Here is a 26236-nt window from a genome sequence, read left to right as displayed (position 1 = left end):
AGTGAATGTTCTCAAATCATTTATATCTATTTGTTGTCGTTTTTTTTTCACACGCAGGTTAACTTAAGCTACTAGGTAGATGCTAATTTCAATTTTAGTTTTGCTGCCCTGTAGGTGGGAGGGGCCAGTGGTAAGGTCACTGCTCTCTGACAAAACTCCTGCATTCACACGTGACCTCCGTGACACCAGGCGAAAGTGCCGATTCACATGACCTCAGTGCCATCGAGCTATCAAGCGTTGTTCATTGACAGTCTCGTCCGTGTTGTCTTCCCATCGCTTTTCGTATGGAAGAGAGGCCAGTGTTGACGTGTTGTCAGCCTGGGCTGGATTTAAGGGAGGGCAGGCGGGGCTTCTCGGCACCTTCGACATCGGGTCACGGAGGTCATGGGCTACTTCCCCGAGGGCTCCTCGAGAGAGAGGGGGGTGTCCGCAATAGAGGTTTTAAAAATATTGTTACGTATTTCTGAATCTTCTGGCTAAATGTATTAGTAGGCACACAAATAAAAACACTGCAAAGAACTTGACGACTCAACTTTCAGCTTCATATAACTTTATTGACTATTAACTCTAACAATTCGTCACTGTAACATGTAGCGTAGAAGACTGTACAATATCTGTCAGTTTACATTTAGCTATACTTCGTTGCAATTGATCTCTTTTCAACTTGCATCGAACCGTATTCCACAGAACAGACCAACGACACACTTCCCAGTGTCGCTCCAGGTCTCCCAAAGCTGAACCAAGTCGTACTCAAGTCTACCGAATCAAAGCCGTACACGTCTTACATCGACTGTATCGATTGTAACGGCTCAAGTCCACTGTAGTTCGCTGTATAGACTTTAACGACAGTAGTCTACTCCAATTAACTCTACCCTAGTTAACTTGCATCGAGTCGTACACATTTCTCTACCACTGTCTCGCACAGTAGACAACAGTAACGAAGACTGTACCGACGATTCTACCTACGACTCCATACGACTCACTCACGACTGTCTTTCACATTAACTCTCTGGCTTATATAGAGTCCCTAATCGCTCCTCCAAAGTGGCACAAACACTGCTAGTACCTTCTGGAACAACACGTGAGGAAACGCCACATCCTGTCTTTATTTATACATGTAGATTCCAGAAAACACCCGATGCAGTTTCATCAAGCCGGGGTCACACGTAGTGACCTCTATCTGTCACTGTTCATTAGTAACTGCCCCCTTCTTAGGTCTGTTCGCCCCCTGGAACACCACGTGAAGACACGTCACATCCTGTCTTTGTTTATACATGTAACACTCGCTGCAGTGTCATCTCGCCGGGGTCATACGTTGACCTCTACCTATCACTGTTCAGTTGTAACAATATCCTAAGCATGAGAAGTTGCAAAATGAAAAGGCTATTTCCAGAAACGAAAAATGCTACATAGAGAGAGAGAGAGAGAGAGAGAGAGAGAGAGAGAGAATTTTATTTATAGCGGTTTTTTTTTTTATTTACTCAGTCATATAAGACTATTGTCGAGGTTGGCTACCTTGAATGATCTATGTTCTCTTTGAGCGCGTAAAGGCAATGTATGATTATAATCCTTGAATAAGTATATTTTTATAAGGTGGTTACAAAAATGTAGGTTAAGCATCCCCGGTCAATAATTAGACTACGTAGCTACTGACATACTATTTCTTTGTTCTCTCAATCTAAATCACGATCACTTCCTTCACTATCGTTTGGTGTGTTGAACCGTTGGGTCACCACACATGATGTGTTAACCATTTTTATCCATTCCTCTCTGTCTTTAGCCTTGGGTAGAGCCTCTTTCAATGGCAGACCTCGTCCATTCTTTTATGTTGTCTTCCTTCTTCGTTTTCCCCAGTCTGTAAACGTAGTTACTTTCAGTGGCGTAGCTAGGGTGGGGAAGAATTCGAAAATCCCTCCGGGCCCACACTTGAGGAGGGCCTCCAAATTAGTGTTTGTTTTTTTTTTCGATTAAATATTAAATATTACGCAAAATGCCTCCCGGGTCCCCAAATGATGGAAAACTCCTAGCTACGCCCCTGGTTACTTTAACAGATCTCTAAGATCTCTAGGTATCAACTGGTGGAGATCGATTTCCCCAAGGTTCGACTGGACTATCAAATTCAGCATACAACTGAAATCCGCTTGAGTTCAACTACAACGTTGCATAGCTCGATAAGGGATTAAAGCATGGGTCTCAATCACAGCTTGAAGACGGAAGGAGGATAATCCTTGTCATATTTTCTTATAAAAGTGTTAATGCACGGTCCTTGGGTTGAAGCTACGAAGAGCTAGGTAAACTAAACCGTTGCAAACTTCTTTTTAAACAAAAATGAAAAAACATTTTTATGGACAAATATACACAGATTCAAATATACAGCAGGGCGTCATATGGCCAGCACAAGAACAAACCGCTTTTACTTTTTCCAACTAAAGTTAGGTACCCATTAGAGTTGGGAGGACTCATGGGCGCCATAAAAATCCTGAAATTCAAAATCCCATCCTTCACCGAGATTCGAAGCCATGACCCCAGGTAGTAACCACTCAGTCACCACGCCCCCGTCACTACATCTAACGTCTCTATATATGTCGTATTTCCTGTTTCTAAATATGTCGTATTTCCCGTGTCTGAATATGTCGTATTTCCCGTCGAATTCTATCTACTCTTTTAGGTCTCGAGATTACGACACACATTTCTATAAAATATGAATCCAAACAATACATGGGTCGTTGTGCTGGTTACATGACCCTGCTTGTTAATCATTGGGCAAAGAAACATACGACTTAATATCATCTGTCCTGTAGATCGCAAATACTGAAAGAGGAACTTTATTTTAATTAGTTCGATTTTTGAATATATTTTTAGCAGCTTTTTGTCAATAAGGAAAATTAGAGAAGTTGTGTCAGAATTATATTGACCGATGGAAACCATCAGTTAGCTCTTCAGAAAACTTTGTCCCAATTTTAACAAAATTATGACAAATTGAAAAGTACAATATAAATAAAAACACAATGAATCTCTACAAGAAGGCCACTAGTGCACTTGAACAATAACACTGGGGACTGGTTGGTTGTAAAATGGTTGACATGTTTCGGGTGTTTCTTAAGAGTTGAATATAATTTACTTCCTAGTGTAAACCTCCCGCAGGACAACGGGAAATGGGAGCCGGCAGGACTTGAACCCGGAACCATCGATAAGTCCGCGCAAACCACACGATCAGGCGTCAACTCTTTTCAATATCCTTCTTGAAAGGATAATGGAAGATGCTCTCGATGGCTATGAAAGTACAGTAAGCATAGGAGGATGAGGGAAGGCAAACTCGCGCTTCGCGGATGACATTGATGACCTAGCAGAGACAGAAGAAGCAGCTGACTTGGTGATGCGCATAGACTAGACTTCGCAGCATAGGGTTTTGCAAAACAATGCTGAAAAAGAAAACAAATTAAGACCGAAAACCAACAGGGCTTTAAAAGGTGCATCAGCATTGGAGGTGAAATGTTGACAAGTGTCAGTAGTTTTAAATGCCTCGGAGTTATCGTCTCAGATGAGGGATCCAAACTAAAACTACTGCCCCGAATTTCATAATCCACAGCAGCCCTTGCAAAACTCAATACAATGTGGAATGACAAATTCATAGCCCTCGACACAAAAATCAGACTGATGCGCTGCCTGGTCATGGCCAAATACTTATATGCTTGCGAGTCTTGGACGCTGACAGCAGAAGAGAGGATCCTAGCAATGGAATTGAGATGCTACAGAAGGATCCTAGGTATCACATTTAATGACCGCATCCAAAAACGAAGAGAGACTGCAACGATAGGACATCACGATGATCTGCTATTGTAAATAAAATTGCAAACTATGGCCATAACACAAGGTCTTCGGGGCTCGCAAAGACCTTCCTACAGGAAACAGTACCAGGAAAAAGAAGAAGAGGCAGGCAGAGAAAGCGATGTGAGGACAACATAAAGAATAGATAGGCCTTGCATTTCAAGAGGTTTTATACAAGGCAAAAGACAAAGAGGAATGGAGAAAGACAGTCGACAAATTTAGTGAGGTGCCCCAACAGTCCAAAAGAATAAGTGAAGGTGATGACAAATCATTATAAAAACAATCTAATCGTCAAACATCACATTTTTTTAAATTTCATTTCCTGACTTACAATATAATTAATTAATTAACAATTTTTTATTGATTCTTGAGTTTCAGGTAAAATAAATAATTGTGCCAAATTTCAGCTTGATCTGATATTTAGTGTGGGAGAAATAACGTGTACAAACTTTTTACCATACTGACAGAGTGAGCTTTGTAAAAAATAAGGAAATTGTTCCACTAAATACTTAGTATAACGTTCAAAGTTCGCATCACAAACCAAGAGATTAGAGACAGGGTTACTGCAGCGATTGGAACCCTATGATGACCTGCTAACTATAGTGAAAAAAACGCAAGCCAAAAATCTATGGCCACATTACAAAATCTTCGGGGCTCGCAAAGACCTTCCATCTGGGAACAGTACCGGGAAAAAGAAGGAGAGGTAGACAGAGAAAGCGATGGGAGGACAACATAAAAGAATAAACGGGCCTGCCATTGAAAGAGGTTATAAACAAGGCAAAAGACAGGGAGGAATGAAGAAAGACGGTCGACGAGTCTTGCTTGGTGCCCCAACGGTCCAACAGACTAAGGAATAGGTAAACGTAAAAAAAATACTTAAAATGTGCGAAGTGTTCCGTTCAGGAAAAAAGTTTGAGAAACGTCGCGCTTCACAATTTGAGAAACGCTGCTTCAGTGGGATCATACGCTATTGCGCTGTTATGTCACATGACTCGAAGTTTTAACAAGTTTTGGTGTCTGAACGGTGACTTTGACTCTTCAGTGATAATGACACTAAAGAATTCGCTATTGTGTGTTGTCTGTCTTGTCTTGTCTGACGGAGACCTACTGTCTGTATTGTCTTCACTGACGGAGACCTACTGTCTGTATTGTCTGCACTGACGGAGACCTACTGTCTGTCTTGTCTTCACTGACGGAGACCTACTGTCTGTCTTGTCTTCACTGACGGAGACCTACAGTCTGTATTGTCTGCACTGACGGAAACCTGCTGTTTGTCTTGCTTGTACTAAGAGGAAACTCTTTCATTATTTTTTCTTGAAACAGGTTTTCTTACATTTGAATTAAGTTTTGAATAATAATACTAAACAATTGTTCAAGTTATTTAATAGTGGCAAACTGCCATGCGACCTTCTTACAATTACAGTCGTGTCCCTTTAGACCCATTGCGTAAGGGAGGAATTTCTTCTAGAGAGGCCAGAATGTTTGCCTGGTCGTGCGGTATGCGATCTGAACTATGTCTCGATGGTCACGGGTTTGAACCGTGCACGCTGCCATCCCTCGTCGTCCTGCGGCAGGTTTGAGCTAGGATTTAATTAACGACCGAAACATGTATAACAAACAGGAAAGAAAGGCATGTATAACAAACAGGAAAGAGAGACATGTATAACAAACAGGAAAGAGAGACATGTATAACAAACAGGAAAGAGAGACATGTATAACAAACAGGAAAGAGAGACATGTATAACAAACAGGAAAGAGAGACATATAACAAGCAGGAAAGAGAGACACATATAACAAACAGGAAGTGTCTTGACCAACTACAACAATATCCATCTGTTTTGCGTACTCAAGGGCGGGAAACTCTCTTTTTTTTTTTTACATAGCTAAATGTAACATCTCACTCTGTCTTTCTAGTACACATTCTTTATTCCACACTCCTTATCGGATGAAGTTGAAATGTACACAATTATAAATCAATTTAAACACAAAACAAAAACAAAAACGAATCATTCAATTAAAAACGGATAACTAAATCATTTCTTTGATACCAACAAGGAAATTAATACTTCCGTATTAAGAGATATAGCTAAAAATGTAGGGTCTTGTCCCTAAGATAATGCATATGTTTTTCTCGGATCAAGTTGAAACTTTGCACAATTATTTATTGTACGTATCAAATTATGAATCACTTAGCGAATTAATTTTTTTTTTTTGATATCAGAAAAGTAAAATAAGTTCTACATTAATGATAAATATAGTTGTGAATGTGGAGTTCTTCTAATTAGATTTTTTTTTTTTGCTTGTTATTATTTTTTTTACTTTTTGCTTGTTACTAGGTCCTGTAATAACTGGATCTTAGTATCACCATTATTAAACTTTCACTACAGCCCTTCCACGACTTGTCACGTGTTAAAATTCGTGTCACATAACAAGAATGCATGTATTAATAACTTTGTAATTTTTACATTATACACATGTATAATAACCACGTGGCCCAGTAACAGTAAGGATAGCTGTCAAGTATGGAAAATTTAAGAAAAAAATGTAGCATCAGCAGGGAAAGGGCACTTGCCATCGTAGCGAGGTCGTGACTCCAATGTCCCCATTAACAACAATAATCTAATACAAATGCAATGTATAAGCATCATTAAAAAAAAAACCCTGAAGTGATGACTAAACATCTCAATTGACATCGCTGTCTCTCCCATACAATAGCTTGCGTTACAGTCTAGTGATGAGGTCGTTAACTGCGTGGTTAATGTCCATTACAAAAAAAATAATATTGCTGCTTCTATACATTGACATAGCGTAGAAGTCTACTTTAGCTGCTTAACAAGTCTACCCAGCGTTTCTCAATTTAAAGTCAACGGAAGCGTTTCTCGAACTAAGTCTACACGGCGTTACTGTAACTAAAGTCTACGCAACATGTCTTAAACTAAAGTCTATCCTGCGTTTCTTAAACTAAAGTCTACACGGCGTTTCTCAAACTAAAGTCTACACGGCGTTTCTCAAACTAAAGTCTACACGGCGTTTCTTAAACTAAAGTCTACCCTGCGTTTCTCAAACTAAAGTCTACACGGCGTTTCTCAAACTAAAGTCTACACGGCGTTTCTCAAACTAAAGTCTACCCAGCGTTTCTCAAACTAAAGTCTACACGGCGTTTCTCAAACTAAAGTCTACACGGCGTTTCTCAAACTAAAGTCTACACGGCGTTTCTCAAACTAAAGTCTACCCTACGTTTCTCAAACTAAAGTCTCCCCTGCGTTTCTCAAACTAAAGTCTACCCTGCGTTTCTCAAACTAAAGTCTACACGGCGTTTCTTAAACTAAAGTCTACACGGCGTTTCTCAAACTAAAGTCTACCCAGCGTTTCTCAAACTAAAGTCTACCCTGCGTTTCTCAAACTAAAGTCTACCCAGCGTTTCTCAAACTAAAGTCTACACGGCGTTTCTTAAACTAAAGTCTACCCTGCGTTTCTCAAACTAAAGTCTACCCAGCGTTTCTCAAACTAAAGTCTACACGGCGTTTCTTAAACTAAAGTCTACACGGCGTTTCTTAAACTAAAGTCTACCCTGCGTTTCTCAAACTAAAGTCTACACGGCGTTTCTTAAACTAAAGTCTACCCTGCGTTTCTCAAACTAAAGTCTACACGGCATTTCTCAAACTAAAGTCTACACGGCGTTTCTTAAACTAAAGTCTACCCTGCGTTTCTCAAACTAAAGTCTACACGGCGTTTCTCAAACTAAAGTCTACCCAGCGTTTCTCAAACTAAAGTCTACCCTGCGTTTCTTAAACTAAAGTCTACCCAGCGTTTCTCAAACTAAAGTCTACACGGCGTTTCTTAAACTAAAGTCTACCCAGCGTTTCTCAAACTAAAGTCTACACGGCGTTTCTCAAACTAAAGTCTACACGGCGTTTCTCAAACTAAAGTCTACCCTGCGTTTCTCAAACTAAATTCTACCCTGCGTTTCTCAAACTAAAGTCTACCCAGCGTTTCTCAAACTAAAGTCTACACGGCGTTTCTTAAACTAAAGTCTACCCTGCGTTTCTCAAACTAAAGTCTACCCAGCGTTTCTCAAACTAAAGTCTACACGGCGTTTCTTAAACTAAAGTCTACACGGCGTTTCTTAAACTAAAGTCTACCCTGCGTTTCTCAAACTAAAGTCTACACGGCGTTTCTTAAACTAAAGTCTACCCTGCGTTTCTCAAACTAAAGTCTACACGGCATTTCTCAAACTAAAGTCTAAACGGCGTTTCTTAAACTAAAGTCTACCCTGCGTTTCTCAAACTGAAGTCTACACGGCGTTTCTCAAACTAAAGTCTACCCTGCGTTTCTTAAACTAAAGTCTACCCAGCGTTTCTCAAACTAAAGTCTACACGGCGTTTCTTAAACTAAAGTCTACCCAGCGTTTCTCAAACTAAAGTCTACACGGCGTTTCTCAAACTAAAGTCTACACGGCGTTTCTCAAACTTAAGTCTACGAACCGTTTATCAAACCTAAGTCTACCCAGCGTTTCTCAAACTAATGTCTACACGGCGTTTCTCAAACTAAAGTCTACCCAGCGTTTCTCAAACTAAAGTCTACCCAGGGTTTCTCAAACTAATGTCTACACGGCGTTTCTCAAACTAAAGTCTACACAGCGTTTCTTAAACTAAAGTCTACCCAGGGTTTCTCAAACTAAAGTCTACCCAGGGTTTCTCAAACTAATGTCTACACGGCGTTTCTCAAACTAAAGTCTACACGGCGTTTCTTAAACTAAAGTCTACCCAGGGTTTCTCAAACTAAAGTCTACACGGCGTTTCTCAAACTAGAGTCTACACAACGTTTCTCAAACTAAAGTCTACCGGTACACAGAGTTTCTCAGACTAAAGGGCGGGTCACCACGTCTGACCCCGCTGAGGTAGCTTACAGCTATCTTTCAGACACCTTTGCTGTACAGGAGGAAGGACTTTCTGCATCTCAAAAACTTAGTATACCATAAAAAATATACACGAAACACTATTTCCGTAAACAAAATTTACATTGGAATTCTGAATCTATAGTAAATAAGTTTTGGAAAACTTTTCATTATTAATACCCAGACTCAATACAGCGATCTCACGTGTAATTATCTGGCTAAGGGGGGCGCAAACTAATTTCTTTTTTTTTTTTTATTGTTTAATAGGAGGGAAAGCATTTGTAAAGGTTTGAGAACCACTGTAGAACACTAAAACTTAAAAAAATATCCACGAAACACTACAGCGCTCCATCAGACCCATGGCTCTTTTAAAATTGTGTGAGGTTGGGGGGGGGGGGGGGAAGCGCTACTAGTAGACGTTTGAGAACAACTGATCTTACGAAAGCCTACCATCCCGCTGTGTCCAACTAACATAGATAATAGCACTCAACGGACTGGAATATGCCCACTTAGATAAACAATGCTGGCTAGTTGACGTCTCAATGGATAATCATTGAAAGTGTCAGAAATGCTTAGGCTACTTGAACTTGACAGTACCTTAAGTAATCCACTAACGGTTCAAACCAGGATACGAAAACAACGCGAGGCTGTGGGTCATCTTGACTAATGGTCAGGAATTTTTAACATCAGTTACTGTTAGCTTTTTAACTACCACGAGACTTCACCATCGATGCTAGTCTATGTATTTGTCATATTTGTTATATATTATATAGTCATTTATTTATGTTTTTGAAAAGATTTGTAGACTTTAAGCTGGAACGTAATCTACTTTACTTATCTTAGACTCGAAGACAAGCCTTATTATAAATTATAGACGGTTATTTTTCAGCAAAAAAAATTAGTAAATCAGAGGTTGTAAAAGTAGGTTCAGTAAATCAGAGGTTGTAAAAGTAGGTTCAGTAAATCATAGGTTATAAAAGTAGGTTCAGTAAATCAGAGGTTGTAGGTTCTGTAAATCAGAGGTTATAAAAGTAGATTCAATAAATCAGAGGTTATAAAAGAGGGATCAGTAAATCATAGGTTGTAAAAGTAGGTTCAGTAAATCAGAGGTTGTAGGTTCAGTAAATCAGAGGTTATAAAAGTAGATTCAGTAAATCAGAGGTTATAAAAGAGGGATCAGTAAATCAGAGGTTGTAAAAGTAGATTCAGTAAATCAGAGGTTATAAAAGAGGGATCAGTAAATCAGAGGTTGTAAAAGTAGGTTCAGTAAATCAGAGGTTATAAAAGTAGATTCAGTAAATCAGAGGTTATAAAAGTAGATTCAGTAAATCAGAGGTTATAAAAGTAGATTCAGTAAATCAGAGGTTATAAAAGAGGGATCAGTAAATCAGAGGTTATAAAAGTAGATTCAGTAAATCAGAGGTTATAAAAGTAGATTCAGTAAATCAGAGGTTATAAAAGTGGGATCAGTAAATCAGAGGTTGTAAAAGTAGATTCAGTAAATCAGAGGTTATAAAAGTGGGATCAGTAAATCAGAGGTTGTAAAAGTAGGTTCAGTAAATCAGAGGTTATAAAAATAGTATGTCAAATCAAATAAACATTAAAGACAGGATGTCATTTTGTTACATATTTTTTTTTAAATGACTAATCTGTCGCTAAATGAACACACTTATAAATGAAGTGCATGAAATTTCAAACTTAACTATTTACTTTGCACTTTGGTCCTACCCTATTGTGACTTGAAGCGTTTGCAATAAAATTAGATTATACAATGAATGCCCTATAATCATAGTTGCTAGCAAAAAAAAAATTCACTAGTCAAAATAAAAGCTCATTACCAGTGACATTACTTATAGAGATAGGGTCATGGGAAATTGTCTACTTAATGACCTATAACCTCAAGGACTATATTGAGAAGGCATCCACTATTTATACACTATTGCGACTCAGAGATTTATTTTTTTTTAAGTAGTCCACATCAGATTCAAACTCATGCCCACTTTCAGTTAGGTAGAAATCAGTCTATGCAACTCAGCCACATAGAGTGTTAGGAATAATAAATCTGTAATACTGTGAGTGAAAACAAAACTGAGGTGTTTATTTGATTATCAAAAATTTATAATTCAGCAAGAATTCTTTATACAGTGTTCATCGAGCATACAGTTGACACTCTCAAAAACTGATCTCTAGTTATCTCCCTTGTCGAAACAAAAACCCAAACACCAGGCATCATTCAAACAGGCAAAAGTCTAATACAGCTATTTGAAACACAGGATGTAGCGTTGGAGGTAACAATTTCTATCCTTAACTAGAGAGTCCAAATGTAGTTACTTGTTAGGAATGCAATTACAAGTATATAAACCACTACATTTCTTCTTCTACAAAACAATTAATTAAATTTTGTATTAAAGATAATGTCCATAATTGCAAGTGACAAAGTCATTTTTTTTCTTCTAAAAGAGAGTAATTAAAATCCATTTTTTTTCTTAGAAAAGATTAGTTTTGTAAGTTAAAGTTTGAGGCTCAATGGGGCAAGCATAAATTGATTTAGGCCACAGCAGAGGTGAGTCCGGACACACCATCAAGAGATGTACCAACAGACTTCAAGGGTTCTAAAAGTGAAACCTTCAGTTCTAACATAGCCAAAGAAGATTCAAAAGATTGCTCAGATAAGATAAGACAAGAAAAACAAAAGGTTAGAGATACACATTATAAGAATGTTATATGGAGACGATATGTCCTAAAAGGGACCCTAGGGAGACATAATTATAATAACCTTTCACTCCTTAATGTGAAAAATACAATAAAACGAAACAATTGAATAATTTTACTCTACACTTTGGTCACAGAAACAGATGTTCTTTACATCTTCTGTACTATAGATCACAAGGTCTGAAAGGGGAACTTTAGTTTTTTTTTTTAACTTTACATTTCACTTTAAGCCATTTTTGGGCTAAATTTATGTCGATGTAAATTATCTATTTGAGGGGCGGCAGCTGAATGGTAAAGCGCTTGGCTTCCAAACTGGAAGTCCCAGATTCAAATCCTGTTGAAGACTGGGCTTTTTAATTTTGGGATCTTTGAACACTCTGGAACACCCAGCTCTAATGGGTACCTGACATTGGTTGGGGAAAATAACGGTGGTTGGTCGTTGTGCTGGCCACATGACACCCTCGTTAACCATAGACCAAAGAAACAGATGACCTTTACATCATCGCCCCTATAGATCGCAACTTCTGAAAAGGGGAATTTTAAAAAAATATTAGTCCCTTTGTAATGAATCATTAACATTTCTTCTCATAATAAAAATAAATATGAGTTGAAGCTGAAGGCTATGGAGGTCTAGCTTTGACATTTGTTTTTTATTTTAAAAAGCCATGTAATGACAACAAATATAGTAAAATATTTAAAAATATCGTAGCTCTCAATGGATAAATTAGTCTTGCTAGCGCAAACATAAGCAGGCTTATTTCCTGGGCACTAGTTGACAATACAATGATATATGCTATGCTATTTTTACTTTGGATAAACAAAGCTGAATAGTTAAATACAAAACTAAAACTTCCAATGCAACAATTAGCAAAAAAGAAAAGCTTGTCTCTAACAAAAGAAAAAAACACATTTAAACTATACCAATAGTTTTTACAAAAATATAAGATTTCAATATTTTAAGAACAGAAAAAAATTCTTATACTTTGTGGTAGATATATATATAAACATATATTTGCTAGTAAAAAATGTTGTTGTTTTTTTAATATAAGAGCTTTATACTATAAACTCATCCAATTTTCACTGACTAACAAAGTTTAAAATTGTTCTAATACAAAAGTTAAAAAAAAAAAAACTTGATGGTAACTATTTATCTCATTGTATTGGCATTATATCACAACAAGAGTGTTAATTATTCATTATGAGAAATTAAGGATAGTGAAGCCATTACAACCAGAGTCATAATCCAAAAGTAAAAAAAAGTTTGTTTGTTTGTTTCGGATGTTCCTTCAGAGTTGAAGATAATTTACTTCCTAGTCCAAACCTCCCGCAGGACGACGGGGATGGGAGCAGGCAGGGTTTGAACCCTCGACCGTCGATAAATCCGAACGACAGTCCAGCGCGCAAACCGCACGACCAGGGAGCCAAAAGTATAGTAGGATGGAGCAGCATTTCTTTTGAAGAACCAGAATGAGAATGGGAATATTGTAGATGAAATATAAGAGTTCCTTTTTTTTTCTGCATAAATTATCAACAATATTCTACTTTTTAAACCAATCTTTTCAGTTTCACCTTACAAAAATAGATAAGATGACCAAAGCATTTTCAGCTTTTTTCTGGTCATACTTCAGAATAGGTAAACGTATACCCACATACATTGCAGGAGCCCAGATTTTTTTTATTAAATCCCTCAAAGGGCAGCAGTGCAGAGCACATCTTTGAATAAATTTCATCCATACTATTAATATTACCATCTTAACATAGAAAGCCTGAAACGTGGATCATTCGTTATTCTAAACCTTAATTGCTACTAATTCATAATGGGATAAAAATAATTTTGAAAATCAAAAGCAAAAAAAAAAAAAATCTTAATATTTCATTATGAAACATATTTGAACCAAAATGCATAAAATAAAAAAAAATGTTAAGTTTTCTTATCAGAGCTAAATACTAAATATAACTTACTATAACATATCACATGTATAAACTACCGATGCAATTTTTAATATGTACAAAATAAAGATATTTTAATAATAAAAAAACAAAAAGTACCTTATAATAAGTTGTTGACAAAGGTTAACACAAAATTTATAAAAAAACAAAAAACCTGCAACCAAGACAGGTATTGTATATATATTTATGTGTCATCATTATATATATAAAGGCTGTTTTACTCGTCTATAGCAATTCCCTGACGATGATAATTGTTTCCAAAATGAGTTAAAAGTGACGAGACAAAATGATATTTAGTGTTAACTATCCTTATTTGGCACTCTGTGGAATCTGCGGCAATCCAAACTCATCAACAGGCACATCTCCCTAAAAACAGACAGCAAACAAAAAATAAATGATTTAACCAGCAGTTTTGAAAGAGTGGCAGTTTTGAAAGGCTCGATTTTCTTTGGATTGATGTTGAAGATAATAAAAAGTCATTGGTTAACACGCCTGACTAGATGCATGATGCGTAGGAGGTAATCATCATTTTTTTTTTTTTGAAGAGATGTCTGTGTTATATAAGATAAAAGATAATGAGGTCAAGACAATCATTTTATGTGTTTTTAAATGTGTCATACAAAACGTGGTGGACCACTTCACATATCTAAAAAGCATAGTATGAAATGACACATCGCTTTCATGGAAAGTCGATAAGCGTCAGCAGTGCTTTTGGATGCCTCCAGGTGTATATTTGGCAAAATAATTCACTCCACCTTCCTACAAAAATCAATGTGCAGCTGTCATCTCAACCCTCCTATATGGATCTGAGACATGGGTATTATACAGAAAGGAACTAAGACTACTTGAATGCTTTCACCAAAGATGCCTGTGCTCCATCATGGACATACGCACTACAAATAGTGATGTCCTTGCAAACGCGGGTATGGACAGTACAGAGAGACTTCTTATGGTCAGACAGTTACGCTAGGCAGGGCATGTATCCCATATGGGGAACGTATGCCAAAAGCAGTCTTTTTTCGGTGGTTGACATAACAGAGGTGCGCCACGGAAATGCTTTATAGACCAGTTAAGGGGCAAACTTGCTTTAATTGACATAGAAGGGAGTGTCGTGCGCATCTGGAGTTGCTTCTTGTAGGATATTTCTCTTTTATGCACAATAATGGTTTGGGTTTTAGTTTCTAAGGACTCTGTTGGAGTCAAGCCTGATTGTATGGTTTGGTTCTTGCATTCATGGTATGGTAAATGATTGTGTGTGGGCTTCGCGAGTACAGATCTAATTGGGGGCCAGCTTAAGGTGTGCTATATTTCATTTGCACAATATGTCTAGCTTGTATTTGCTCTGTAAATACTATTGATCTTCGTTCATCATTCATGTCATAATATTCATACATTCATTAAATTGTTAAATGTATACTCTTGTTGTTAACTCATGTAAGTTAACTTATCGTTGTTATTAATATTGTTCATGTTGAATTATTGTCATTCAGTTGAATGACATGTATTCGATGTTCAGTAAGCCATAGTTCTATACGCTATTACTCTTTGCTTTGGTTTATACTGTCAAGGTAGGGGAACCTGGAATTCAAGGAACATATGTCTAGTCTACCCCTAAATCAACGAGCTGAAAGCCCACCCGACAGAGAGCACCTGGTTGCATGCGGTTTCAGAACGAGAAAGTTGGAGGTCACTTAAAAAGGCTGCGAGATACACGTTTGAGACCACAAGAAAATCTAAATGGACCACTGGTGGACAATGTAAATGCCTGCGCTGAATGTGGCAAAATATATAGGTCACAGCTGAGGCAGCATAGCCATGAGAAATACTGCATTCCTCATTAATCTTTGGACTCAAATACAAACCTTTTTATTATTATTTATTATATAAAGTTTTGTGAAAATATGAATAAATATAGAAATATAGTTTTTTATTTTGGATGAGAATATGTTTCATGGATCTGGTCTAGAGCTAGAGACTTGTGAACAGTTGATCAGCTTTCATTTCAAATATACATTAATTTTTGGTTTTATAAATTTTTATTGGTTTAATAAAAGAAGCATGCATTCTCCTTTAATTCTATAACTAAATTAAATATTTTCTGATATTAAACAAAAAAGTTATATAACTTTAATTGGACACTGCCTAAGCAGTTCGAAAAGGTGAAAAAAAAACCACCCAAATGTAAAAAAATAATTTCGGAGAGAAAGAATTTGCGTTCAGAAACAAGAGCCGGCCGATCTCCCTTTTCTAAATTAACCTTTTATTTACTTTTTTTTTTGCAGCAAAAAGTTCTTACAATACTGTCAGATTATATGTTTCATGTCTATTATGTTATGTTATTTTATGTCTATTATTCACTTTCAAGTAAAAAGACTGTAGACTCAAAACTCTCCCTAATTTCCTTAATGAATAAAGAAAAAAAAACACAGCATAAGTTGTTAAGTACGGAATGGTCAAACAAGTCAGATTATCAAGCGTTTGTCCCTTTAAAAAATGGTGCGTTTCCAATATTATACAGTAATTCAACATTAAATAAACAAAAGTTAAAAGGAGTTACTAAGTTAATCTTGTCAAAGCTAAATTAAAAAATGACATTCTTGTAACGTACATAAGAATTCTCACATTTTTAAGGACATAGTATTTCATCTATATCGTAATGTAACCAAATAACAACAAAACTAATTGAAAATTTCAGTGATCAAGTACAATAAGTGGTGTAATGTTTGTTTTGTTTTTGTTTATTCATTATGAGAAAATAATATGAAGCCATTACAACCAGAGTCATAATCCAAAAGTAAAAAAAAGTTTGTTTGTTTGTTTCGGATGTTCCTTCAGAGTTGAAGATAGTTTACTTCCTAGTCCAAGACTCCCGAGGACGACAGGGGATGGGAGAGGGCAGGGTTTGAACCCTCGACCGTCGATAAATCCGAACGACAGTCCAGCGCGCAAACCGCATGACCAGGCAGCCATGCAGCAATGACAAACTCCAAATGATTGCTTGTTATCTTGTGTTAGAAATAAGACTGAACGTATGCGCAAAGAAACCCAGGGTGAATGTAGGAATAACAACACGAAGAGATGTCTAATTATCAAAGTGCTTTATCTAAATACTAGCCGGATATGACCTGCAGGTTGTGGTTGGAACATTAAACATACACTACTGTCTTTGCGATGATCTAAGGAATATTTATGACAATGTTTATCAAGATTGGTCAGATGGTTTTAATTTCTTTGCAGGGCATATGCATTACTTTGTGCTTTATATATTAGATATATCTTTCAATGTTGTAGTTCAGAACAAGAATTGGCTTGCCCGTACTCAGTAACATTTAACTACCAGTTCGCAGCTCAAAGCAAGCTAAATCACAACTGCAAAGATACTAAATGTCTAAAACAATTTTATTTTATAATTAACCAACTTAAATTGTTTTGTTATTACTTTCGCATTTTATATTTTAATTCTTATTGCCCACAATTTGTTAAAAATTCAATTTTAACAAATTAATAATATAATAAACGTTAAAAATACAAGAAAAGTAATAATTTTTTTCCTCACATTGAAAAAGGTGTCGGTACGCTGTACCGATGCGTACCGTCACAAAAAAAAAGAAGAAGAAGTTCAACGTAGAAACACTACTCACCCTACTACTTTCTCCCCCAGGTTCGCTTGTGGGCGCTGATGGAGCAGCGACAGCATCATCTAAATATGTTGTGTCTTCGTCCAGCAGCTCATCCCCGAGGGCGTCTAGCTCCGCCTCCAGCTCGTCATCGTCCAGCTCTGGCATGCCGTAGCTCCTGCTCATCACTTCCTGGATCTCACTGCTCTGTTCCATCAAGTCTTCCAGGTCATCCTGCATGTTCTTTAAAGGCCACAACAGAAGTACATTTTAATTTGTGGTATACAAACATCTTACTCTAATTTTTTTACTTTGGATAAGAGGCCAATGCACTAGCGGATCAAGAACCTTGGAGTGGGGGGGGGGGGGGGGGGGTCCAAACCCTAACCCTATGCATAAACACATGTATATGCATACATATATATATATATATGAGAATAAAAAAGCATTGTTTGTCAACCTTTGGTGAAAAAAAAATCCAGTCATGTAGAGGCCTTTCTCTTGACATCTAAGGGGTAAGGGGGAGCGCTGTAAGCTCCCCCATTGGGGATCTGCCAGTGGTCTAATGGCTTGAAATGAAAATGAAGCATGTTTAAGGTTTTGTTTTTTTTGCTTCAGACATTCTAGCAGAAATGGAGAGGAACTAAGATTCCTGCAGCAACAGCCCAATGAAAAAGATATCATTCAGAGGTTTAGATGATTTATAGGCCATACCCTTCATAAGCTTGCATTCAGCTTCACAAGTCAAGCCTTTACCAGGAACCCCAAAGGAAGGAGGAAGGGTGACAGCCCAGAAATACTTGGCACTAAGATAAGGAAGCAGATACCAAGCAGATGGGCAAGGTGTGGGACAGTTGGAGAAACTAGCCAAGTGATACTATGGTGCATATATGAGATTTATATGACAGATTCAATGCTCAAATCTATTTTTAAACTAGGGTTGCACTTGACAGTAACCCTAGTTTGTGATTAACTTTAGTACAACCACATCTTTATTTTTAACGTAAACTTACTTGCATTAAAATTATTTAAATTTAGTTTAGTTATTTAAATTTTTAAAATTTAGTTTAGTTCCATCACTAATGAAATAAAATAATATACTTGTAGTTTGTGTAAGAACACATCGCACACGCTGGTAGAGTAGTGTACTCCAGCCTCTTAATTGAGATTTTTCTCTTAGTAAGCAAACTCACTTTTCTCATAAGATATGACTTCTAAGCAGTCATAACATGGTCGACTGTTTATATTATAAACTCAATGAGATGGGTGAAACAAATGAGGGAAAGGGAGGGGGATAGACCCACACCGCTACACAGGTAGATACTACAGTGTAGTTTTTACTATCTGGCCAACTAGCCTGCAGTGATATCAGGCCGGAGCTGAATAAAGCCGGATAGTGAAAAATGGCTTGATATTCGACTGGAGCCGGAATGAATATCCGGTGCAACCATATTTTAAACATAAAAAAAAAAACATGTAAGATTAGGGAATACAGCAAGATGCAAGATTCCAACTACCCATAAGCTTTGCGGTTGTCTTCCATGCTTTTGACCCATGATTTGTTAAAGATGAGAAAGTCTAAACGGAAGTTTGGATAAGGCTATCGTCATTCAATTTACAAGATATTATGTTGGTTATTGAAAAATGAATTTTTTTTCGCCCAGGAAGAAAAATATTGTAAATAATAGGAATTCTAACCTTTTGTTTAGGACATTAGGAGGCGTTTTGTAGCTTCTCTTATACATATATATATATTCTGAAACTAACATGCTAAATATGGATAATGGGATTTTAAAAAATAAGTCTGAAGTTGATATAAAAAAACAACTAATCACAGTATTATGGATGCCTATTACATTATTAGGATCTTCTGGAAAGTGTCCAGATATTTCTCTTAACCCTAGGAGTTGATTGGAATATTAGGTTTCTAGCCAATATAAGAAATTTGATTCTGCTGATATCAGAAAGAGAGTCTCCAGAGTTTGTTAACTGTTGATTAAAAATTGTTTACTGTGATTACCTCTATCTGATCAATGTTGACGTGTTTGTACGCTTTTTTGAAATCTTTGACTCCAATTTTCATGGCATCTACCTGGAAAATTACGAAAAAATAGAGATCACAACAGAATTTAAAAGATTATTATCATTGTTTTTTAATAGAGCCTTTTCCTTGTACCAATAGAATGCTGAGTGAGCTATGGTTCCAAACTTTTTGAAATGGCAAGAAGAGGTATCTATCTAGTAGGTTTTCATGTTGCTTTTAGGCGCTCAGCAATCACAGATTGAGTCAAATATTGACTTAGGTCTACATAGTATGAGGGTTGGATATTGAGCCATCCCCATTGGTTTAAGCTAATAGACACTATTTACAGTTTGGAAAGCCATCTGCTAAATACTAAGCAAGGAGAGGCAACTCTAAATTAAGGGGAAATAGTCAATAAAATAAATAAAATAAAAAATATACAACTTTAAAATATAGAAAAATATGCCTAGTTCTAAATAGTTTTATAATATTAGATTTCCCGGGTAGGCCTTATACACTGCTGTACCAGAACATTCGAAAAAAAAAAAACACACACATTAAATTGTCCCTAAAAAGAGCCACCATGCTTGAGTTTCCTATTCAGAATGAGACATGAAATATAAAAGTTTTAGAAAATGCCATAAACTTAAATCGCACCCTACCATATTAGATGAAAAATGTAAAAAGAAAAAAAAATGCATTCTTTGGTAAAAGACACTATTGCTTATACCCACACAGCCAATTAGTTTAACTGTTGCTTGTTCTATGCAGTATTAGTTTATCTAAATAAATCATCATAATGCAGATTTTCATTGTGTGCAATCATACTTTACTATGTAAAAAGGTTTATAAGATAGCCCTAGTGGCTATGAACAGAACAGAAAAATACTAAATGTATTACAAAATGGCATTCACAACAATAGGTACTGTTTTTGAAATCCCACCTTTAATCTTGTTAATTGAAAACCATTATCTTTCTATAATAAACTAGCTAGGTGTCATATAAAAAAAAAATGACTGCATTATGAGGCCACCAAGTAACTTACTGTAGTTTTTGTGTCTTTTAAACTCTGTATGGCATAGTTCTGTTGCTCTAGGTTGAATGACTGCTGACCTAATTGGTCTCTTTGATTTTCGTACCTGTTTAACAAGCAAAAAAAAAAAATGTTAGCAGAAGAATTATTATCATTACAACCAGCTCTCTAGTAAGATGTCAGGGATAAACAACGCCTAGATTTGAAAACAGTTTATTGCTTCAGGCAATAACATATCCAGAGTTAAAAATCATATCAACAGCTAAATAGCCAATAAGATTTATTTAAGCTTTTGAAATTAGGGGTAAAAATGAGGGCATTATAATTTTCATTACATCCATCATTCATACTGCAGATAATAATAAAATATATATTCCTGATGTATAGTTTAAAATACCTTTGCTGTCTAGTACAAGTTTAATCAACAAAATACAGTGTACCCTCACTTAAGGATGGTGTTGCATTCCAGGTCCGCCCACAGTAGTTATGCATTGTTTTAATTCTTTATTAAGTTTTCCTTTCAGACCTTGTAATCTATAGGGCAGATGATGTAAAGGTCATCTGTTTCTGTGGCCTGCGGTTAACGAAGGTGTCATGTGGCCAGCACAATGACCAACCGTCTATACTTTTCCCCATCTAGTGTAAGGTACCCATTAGAGCTGGGTGGACTCAGAGGTGCCCAAAGACCTAATAATTAAAAATCCCAATCTTCACCAGGATTTAAACCCAGGATCTCCAGTTCAGAAGCAAAGCATGTTAAGCCTCCAATTTTCATCCATCCTATAGACCACCCTTAATAACAGTTATTTAATTTTTAAGACACAGTGTACCACTAAAACCCATGAAGCAGCAAAAAATACAGCGCTCCTTTATTTTACTTGATACTTTTTAAAAACTTCCCCAAAACAAGAAGTCTGCTATAAATAAATCAGGAAACACAGTGTCCTCATACACTTACATTCTCTTCTGCTTTAAAACTCGTAATGCCTTTTGCTTCACTTGATTCTGTTAAAAAATAAATTTTTGTTCTAATCAGGTCTTATTAAACATAACAATGAATAAATTAAGTAAATTTGTTAGGAATAAAAAAAATAAAAAAATTAATAGCAAAGTCTGAAAGGCTAGGCTCACATTTCAGTTTCTCAAGTTCTAACTTTGTGGTGAGCACAATTCTTTTCCTGGTATGTAGAAGAAGATGGCTTTGGAGTCTGATCATCACTCTTAATTATATTCAGGAAGGTTGTTTCTACAGCCCTGTCTTCTTTTCTTTGATGTCTGCTATCATTTTTGCCTCATAGCCTGTTCTTCTCAGTCAGAGTTAATTTCACATTCTTGAAGTAGCCTAATAACATTCTATTGCACAATTCACCACAAATAACTAGAAAGTCAACTATTAGACATCTGGACAAGTCCAACCTCTCACAATGGAGACCTTTTGTGTGATATAAATATTGTCCATCTTAGACACATAAAATCTGATAAAGCGCTTATGCTAATTCATTCAGGATTGTCTAAAGGTTTGATTGCTTGGCGCTGCGTTACAGCTAGGCAGAGTTGTTGAATTACAAGGTACTTGGTGTGGTCAGTGCTGTCCCCTATTTTGCTATATTTAATTCACAGTTTCGTCTGATTAAAAAATGTGTCCCTAGTGCTGCCTTTACATGTGTAATATGTAAGCATTATTCATTGTTTCAGCGCTTAGCTTCAAAGATGTATTTTCATGCCTATTCACCTGGTAGTGTAAATTTTGTACGCAACATGTATATGGAAAGAATCTAACCATTTAATGTGAACGAAGTATGTAATACTCAGAGACTTATAATAAATATTGCAGGTTATATGATTCTATTTACCTGAAGACTGTAGAATACTTAGATTGTCAGATGTTATTATATCCAATACAGAAATAAAAATCAAAATTATGTAAAATTAACAGAAAAAAAAAAAAAAAGAATTACTTTAGCAGGTCCTTCCCTCATCTTCTTCATTTGGTCTTTGTATTTTTTTAAATCTGCATCTAGTCTGCCAATTTTCTTATCAAGAGATTCTCCTCTGCTGTCAATCTGAAATTCAAAAATATAGATTTTATTTTGTTGAGCTAATTCAAACAAAAAATAAATGTATTCATCAATGAGTAGACAAATACATATCATACAGTATACTTTCAACCACTTGCAGTTCAATGTTCACCACCTCATCACAAATTTCACTCAGTTTTTTATCAGAATTTCATGAATTTCTTAAGCAACTTTTTTCTTTGGCTGAAAAATGATCACATTCAACCCAACCTGGGAAATAGCTTTAAAACAACAAAGTCAGTTAAATTTAAAATAAAACAAAAATACCAATAAGAGATGATGCAGCATAACATGAAAATAGCTTAAAAATAAAAGTGTTGATTGGAGGTGTGGGGTCCCAGGTTCGAATCCTAATGAAGACTGTGACTTTTATATCATCTGCCCTATAGACCACAAGGAAAGGCGAACTTTTTTTACAGTGTTAATGCTATCGATTCATGTCCAAATAAGAAATCACCACAATGAAAAAGCAACAAAGACAGCCAATGTTTCCAATGAAGATAAGTAACAAAACACCTGAAAAAATACTACAATGTAGTAACTTCAGTGGCGGACCGAAAGGGTTAATGTATGTGCGGCCTACTGATACACATGACTTAGGCCAATCACACAGGTAGGGACAGTACTGCTAGTTCACGCAAATATGACCCATGTTGTGGTCATGTGACCGAAAGCCTTCAAGGAAGAGACACAGTTTGTAACAATAGCCAGTTCAGTCCAGGACAGCAAGGCATAAGGACTGTGTCATGGTACCTTGTGAGTCCTTGAAAATGTAGCTGTACGATCTAGAGAGACTTTGTAGTGTAAGTTAGGCAGTTCTGTTAAGTACAAGAAAGCATTTCAAGTTAGTGTAGCCAATTGTGTTTATTGGCTGTTGATGTATTTGTCATTAAATTGCCACTTTATTACTTGACGCTCTTGTTGTCAAGTTGATGTTTTAGATGTGTTGTGTTGTTGGGCAGTGTTTGCAGAAGGCCTGGTAGAGAAGATTGTAACAATAATAAAGCCTCCTGATAAATTTGTCATATTAGGTTTATGTACATTGAAATAAATAATACATTACGGTATGTTTGTAAAATATTTTACTTGTTTCAGATGTTCCTCCATAGTGGAGGATAACCTACATCATAGTCCAAACTTCCCGCATGACGACGGGGAATGGCAGTGGACAGGTATGAGCTCGAGGAGAAACACTTACATGGCTATTCGGGCATGTACAGCTATCCTTACTAGTTACACAGATAAAATGTTTCTTAGCACTTTTATTTCTTTGTTACTTATTCTTGATCTAACTAACTGCATCTATATAGACTTTGATCAATATCTATTTCTTTTAGGATATTTCAAACTTAACCATTTTTACAGTAAGTCAATAGAATTTTTTTAAAGCTTTTAAACAAATGGGAAAAAATAAATTATATGTCATGTGTGTGTGTGTGTCACCCGATATATTTAGTTTTTGCCATGGCAAAAGACAGAGAGGAATGGAGAAAGACAGCCGATAAGTGTTGTGCTGAGCACCAACAGTCCTGCAGACTAAGGGATAGGTGAAGGTGAGGTGATAGTTAGTTTACCCCCATCTCTTTTTATTATATGTTATGATATTATATGTTTGTATAGTCCATAGATATATGGTGAGGAAGAGTAGTATAGTAGATACTAGTCTGTATTACTGAGACCTAAGTCTACATCAGCAATTATGCATATCTACTCAGAGCATTAGAAAAACCAACTCTAAGGAAAAAAGATTGCATTTCTATCCACATCTCTCCCTGCCCAAAAAGTAAATAGGCTACCAGTCTGACTGATGTTAACAATCTGGTAAGATATATTTAGTGAATTTTGACATCACACAGACACCTGTTGAAAATCTGACTGTTTTGGATGCGCAGAACAATATTCAATTAGTAAGTTATTATTGAAAATAAAAGAATGAATGTATTAATCATTTGTAAATGAAAGCACTGTATATAGAAAAAATACTCTGGATTACAGATCTAGAGTAAAGTTTGAAGGTCAAACAAATTAAGCCCGCTGGCAGCCATTTTCAGGTTTGAATTTTCATAGGTCCATAACAGTCAGACTTTGTGAAAAAAATGATGGTATTTATGAATTCCTGATACTTTTGTCCATAAAAATAGATATGATTAAATGTATCACTATGCTTAGTAAAGTTTAAATTAAATATGACATCAAGAGATGTAGAGTGGGCATCGTCAGATGTACTTCTCTCGATGGAATTCCTCCCCCCCTCACACACTGGTTAGTAAGTTCGATCAGGCTAATGGAAGGCTCAAGCAGATCAAAGAAAATATATCTAAAGTCATTTTCTTTTTACTCCAGCGCAAGAACACCAGCCATTGCCACCTTTCCCATGCTCTTCAGCTTCATTCATGTCTTGTAACTGACATCACACATATAGGTCAACTCAGACACAACAGTGTTATGTGTAGATCTAGCTGGTTAGGCTAGAAATACATAATGCACTTTATTAAGGGGAGGGAGTGAAGGAGGAGTGATAGGTGATTTTGATACCTGTTCCCACTCAGAGTAACTCCACTCTTCTAACATGTTCAGTGGACAAGGAGAAAAGGGAGGGCCTATGCTCTCTTCTGATTACAACATTCTTTGAGATCATAGTGCAGGCCCTCTCTTCTAACAGGCTCAGTGAAAGAGATGTAACCAGCTTGACACCACTCCCCTAAGACACAACAGGCTCTACCATACCTGGTATTTTTACACATTAGTACCACTCCCCTAAGACACAACAGTCTTTATAAGTCTACTATTAGCTCTTCCATCTTGAACATCTCAGTGAGTAGAATTGTCACACATTTTTTTTTTGTTGTATAGTACTTCTCAACCAATTATTGTTTTTCTACTGTTCTTATCTAGAAAACTAGCCCTAACCTTATGAACCATCTCCTTCAGTACGGGAATGTAAAGAAGAAATAAAAAAAATTCCACACCTCTTGATTTTGATTTCACCATGAACTTAGCCTTTACAATGAAAAGGAAATAAAATGTGTCGGAAGTGAAGAAAAAAAGGTCCATGCGCAGAAACAATATAGATCTAGCAGCCCTTTTGTAAACATTCAAATAAAGTTCAGTAATAAAGACAATTTTATAAAGAAGTTTTAGTAATTAAAAGTGAGCTGATCAATCCTCTCAACAAATCAGGACTGCTTAAACTTCACACTTAACTATACTTCTAGATCTACAGATTTCTATAAATCTAGAACTGTAAACGTAAACCAAAATTTAGTGTAAAATCTGATCTGAAATATTACCACTAATAGTACTAATACTAGTAATACTAATACCACTGTAAGTGACTGTACGATTCAAATAAATTGATGATAGCAAATTACAATTCGATCTAGATTTATTAGATGTAGTAGTACTAGTAGTATCATGACTATCATGTAGTATCATGTACTACGTATGATTGGTTGCTATGATAAGGACAAGCACACATAAAAAATTTATTTTCTTTCAACCAGGAATCATACAGACATAATTCATATAAATTTAGAAGGCTCATTCAAATCTACAACATATCTGACAATAAGATTCTTAAAATAATTTTTCTGAAAAAAATTGTAACATCCCTACTACGTTACTTAGTACGTAGCGTCGTAGATCTATTTTAGACCTACTCAGCCTACCCTACTCTATTGTAGACCTAGAGCGTCTAGAGAATCTAGATCTAATTTCTAAGACAAGAAATGAAGAGGATATTAATTATATAGATCTATAAATTAAAGTAAACAAATAAAGTGATACACTGAAATCTGATAGGATTATCATTATCATGATACACTACACAGCTCAGTCACACACTGTCACTGAGCGTCACGGTGGTGACGCTGACGATACTCACATTACTTATACAATCATTTAAATTTGGTGGTGGTTCCTTAGGTTTTCCTCTGCCAAACAGACGATTCATTTTAAAGCAAAAAAGAGATTAAAACAGAGATTATATATCTAGATTTAAATCTAATATCTAAGGGTTTTAGATCTAGATCTAAATCAGTCCTAAATCGAGTCCACAGCTAGAATCTGTCTTTGTTTACAACTGTAAGCGATTTCCG

General features: G+C 36.2%; 1 protein-coding gene across 1 annotated transcript; it reads right to left on the bottom strand.

Annotated features, from left to right (window-relative positions):
- Nucleotides 1-10802: 10802 nt before the first annotated feature.
- LOC106079226 (charged multivesicular body protein 5-like) lies at nt 10803-26236 on the bottom strand. Its single transcript, XM_056017042.1, has 7 exons — nt 26023-26236; nt 22020-22124; nt 21020-21066; nt 20074-20167; nt 19025-19096; nt 17029-17247; nt 10803-13753 (listed from the first exon to the last, which is right to left on the bottom strand). Exons 1-7 carry the CDS (start codon nt 26089-26091, stop codon nt 13697-13699), a joined length of 663 nt encoding a protein of 220 aa, XP_055873017.1. The 5' UTR covers nt 26092-26236; the 3' UTR covers nt 10803-13696.

This window comes from Biomphalaria glabrata, chromosome 18 (genome assembly GCF_947242115.1).
Source record: "Biomphalaria glabrata chromosome 18, xgBioGlab47.1, whole genome shotgun sequence".
Taxonomy (NCBI): Eukaryota; Metazoa; Mollusca; class Gastropoda; family Planorbidae; genus Biomphalaria; species Biomphalaria glabrata.
The sequence above is the reverse complement of the archived record's forward strand: the minus strand, read 5'-3'. Positions and strand labels throughout refer to the sequence as shown.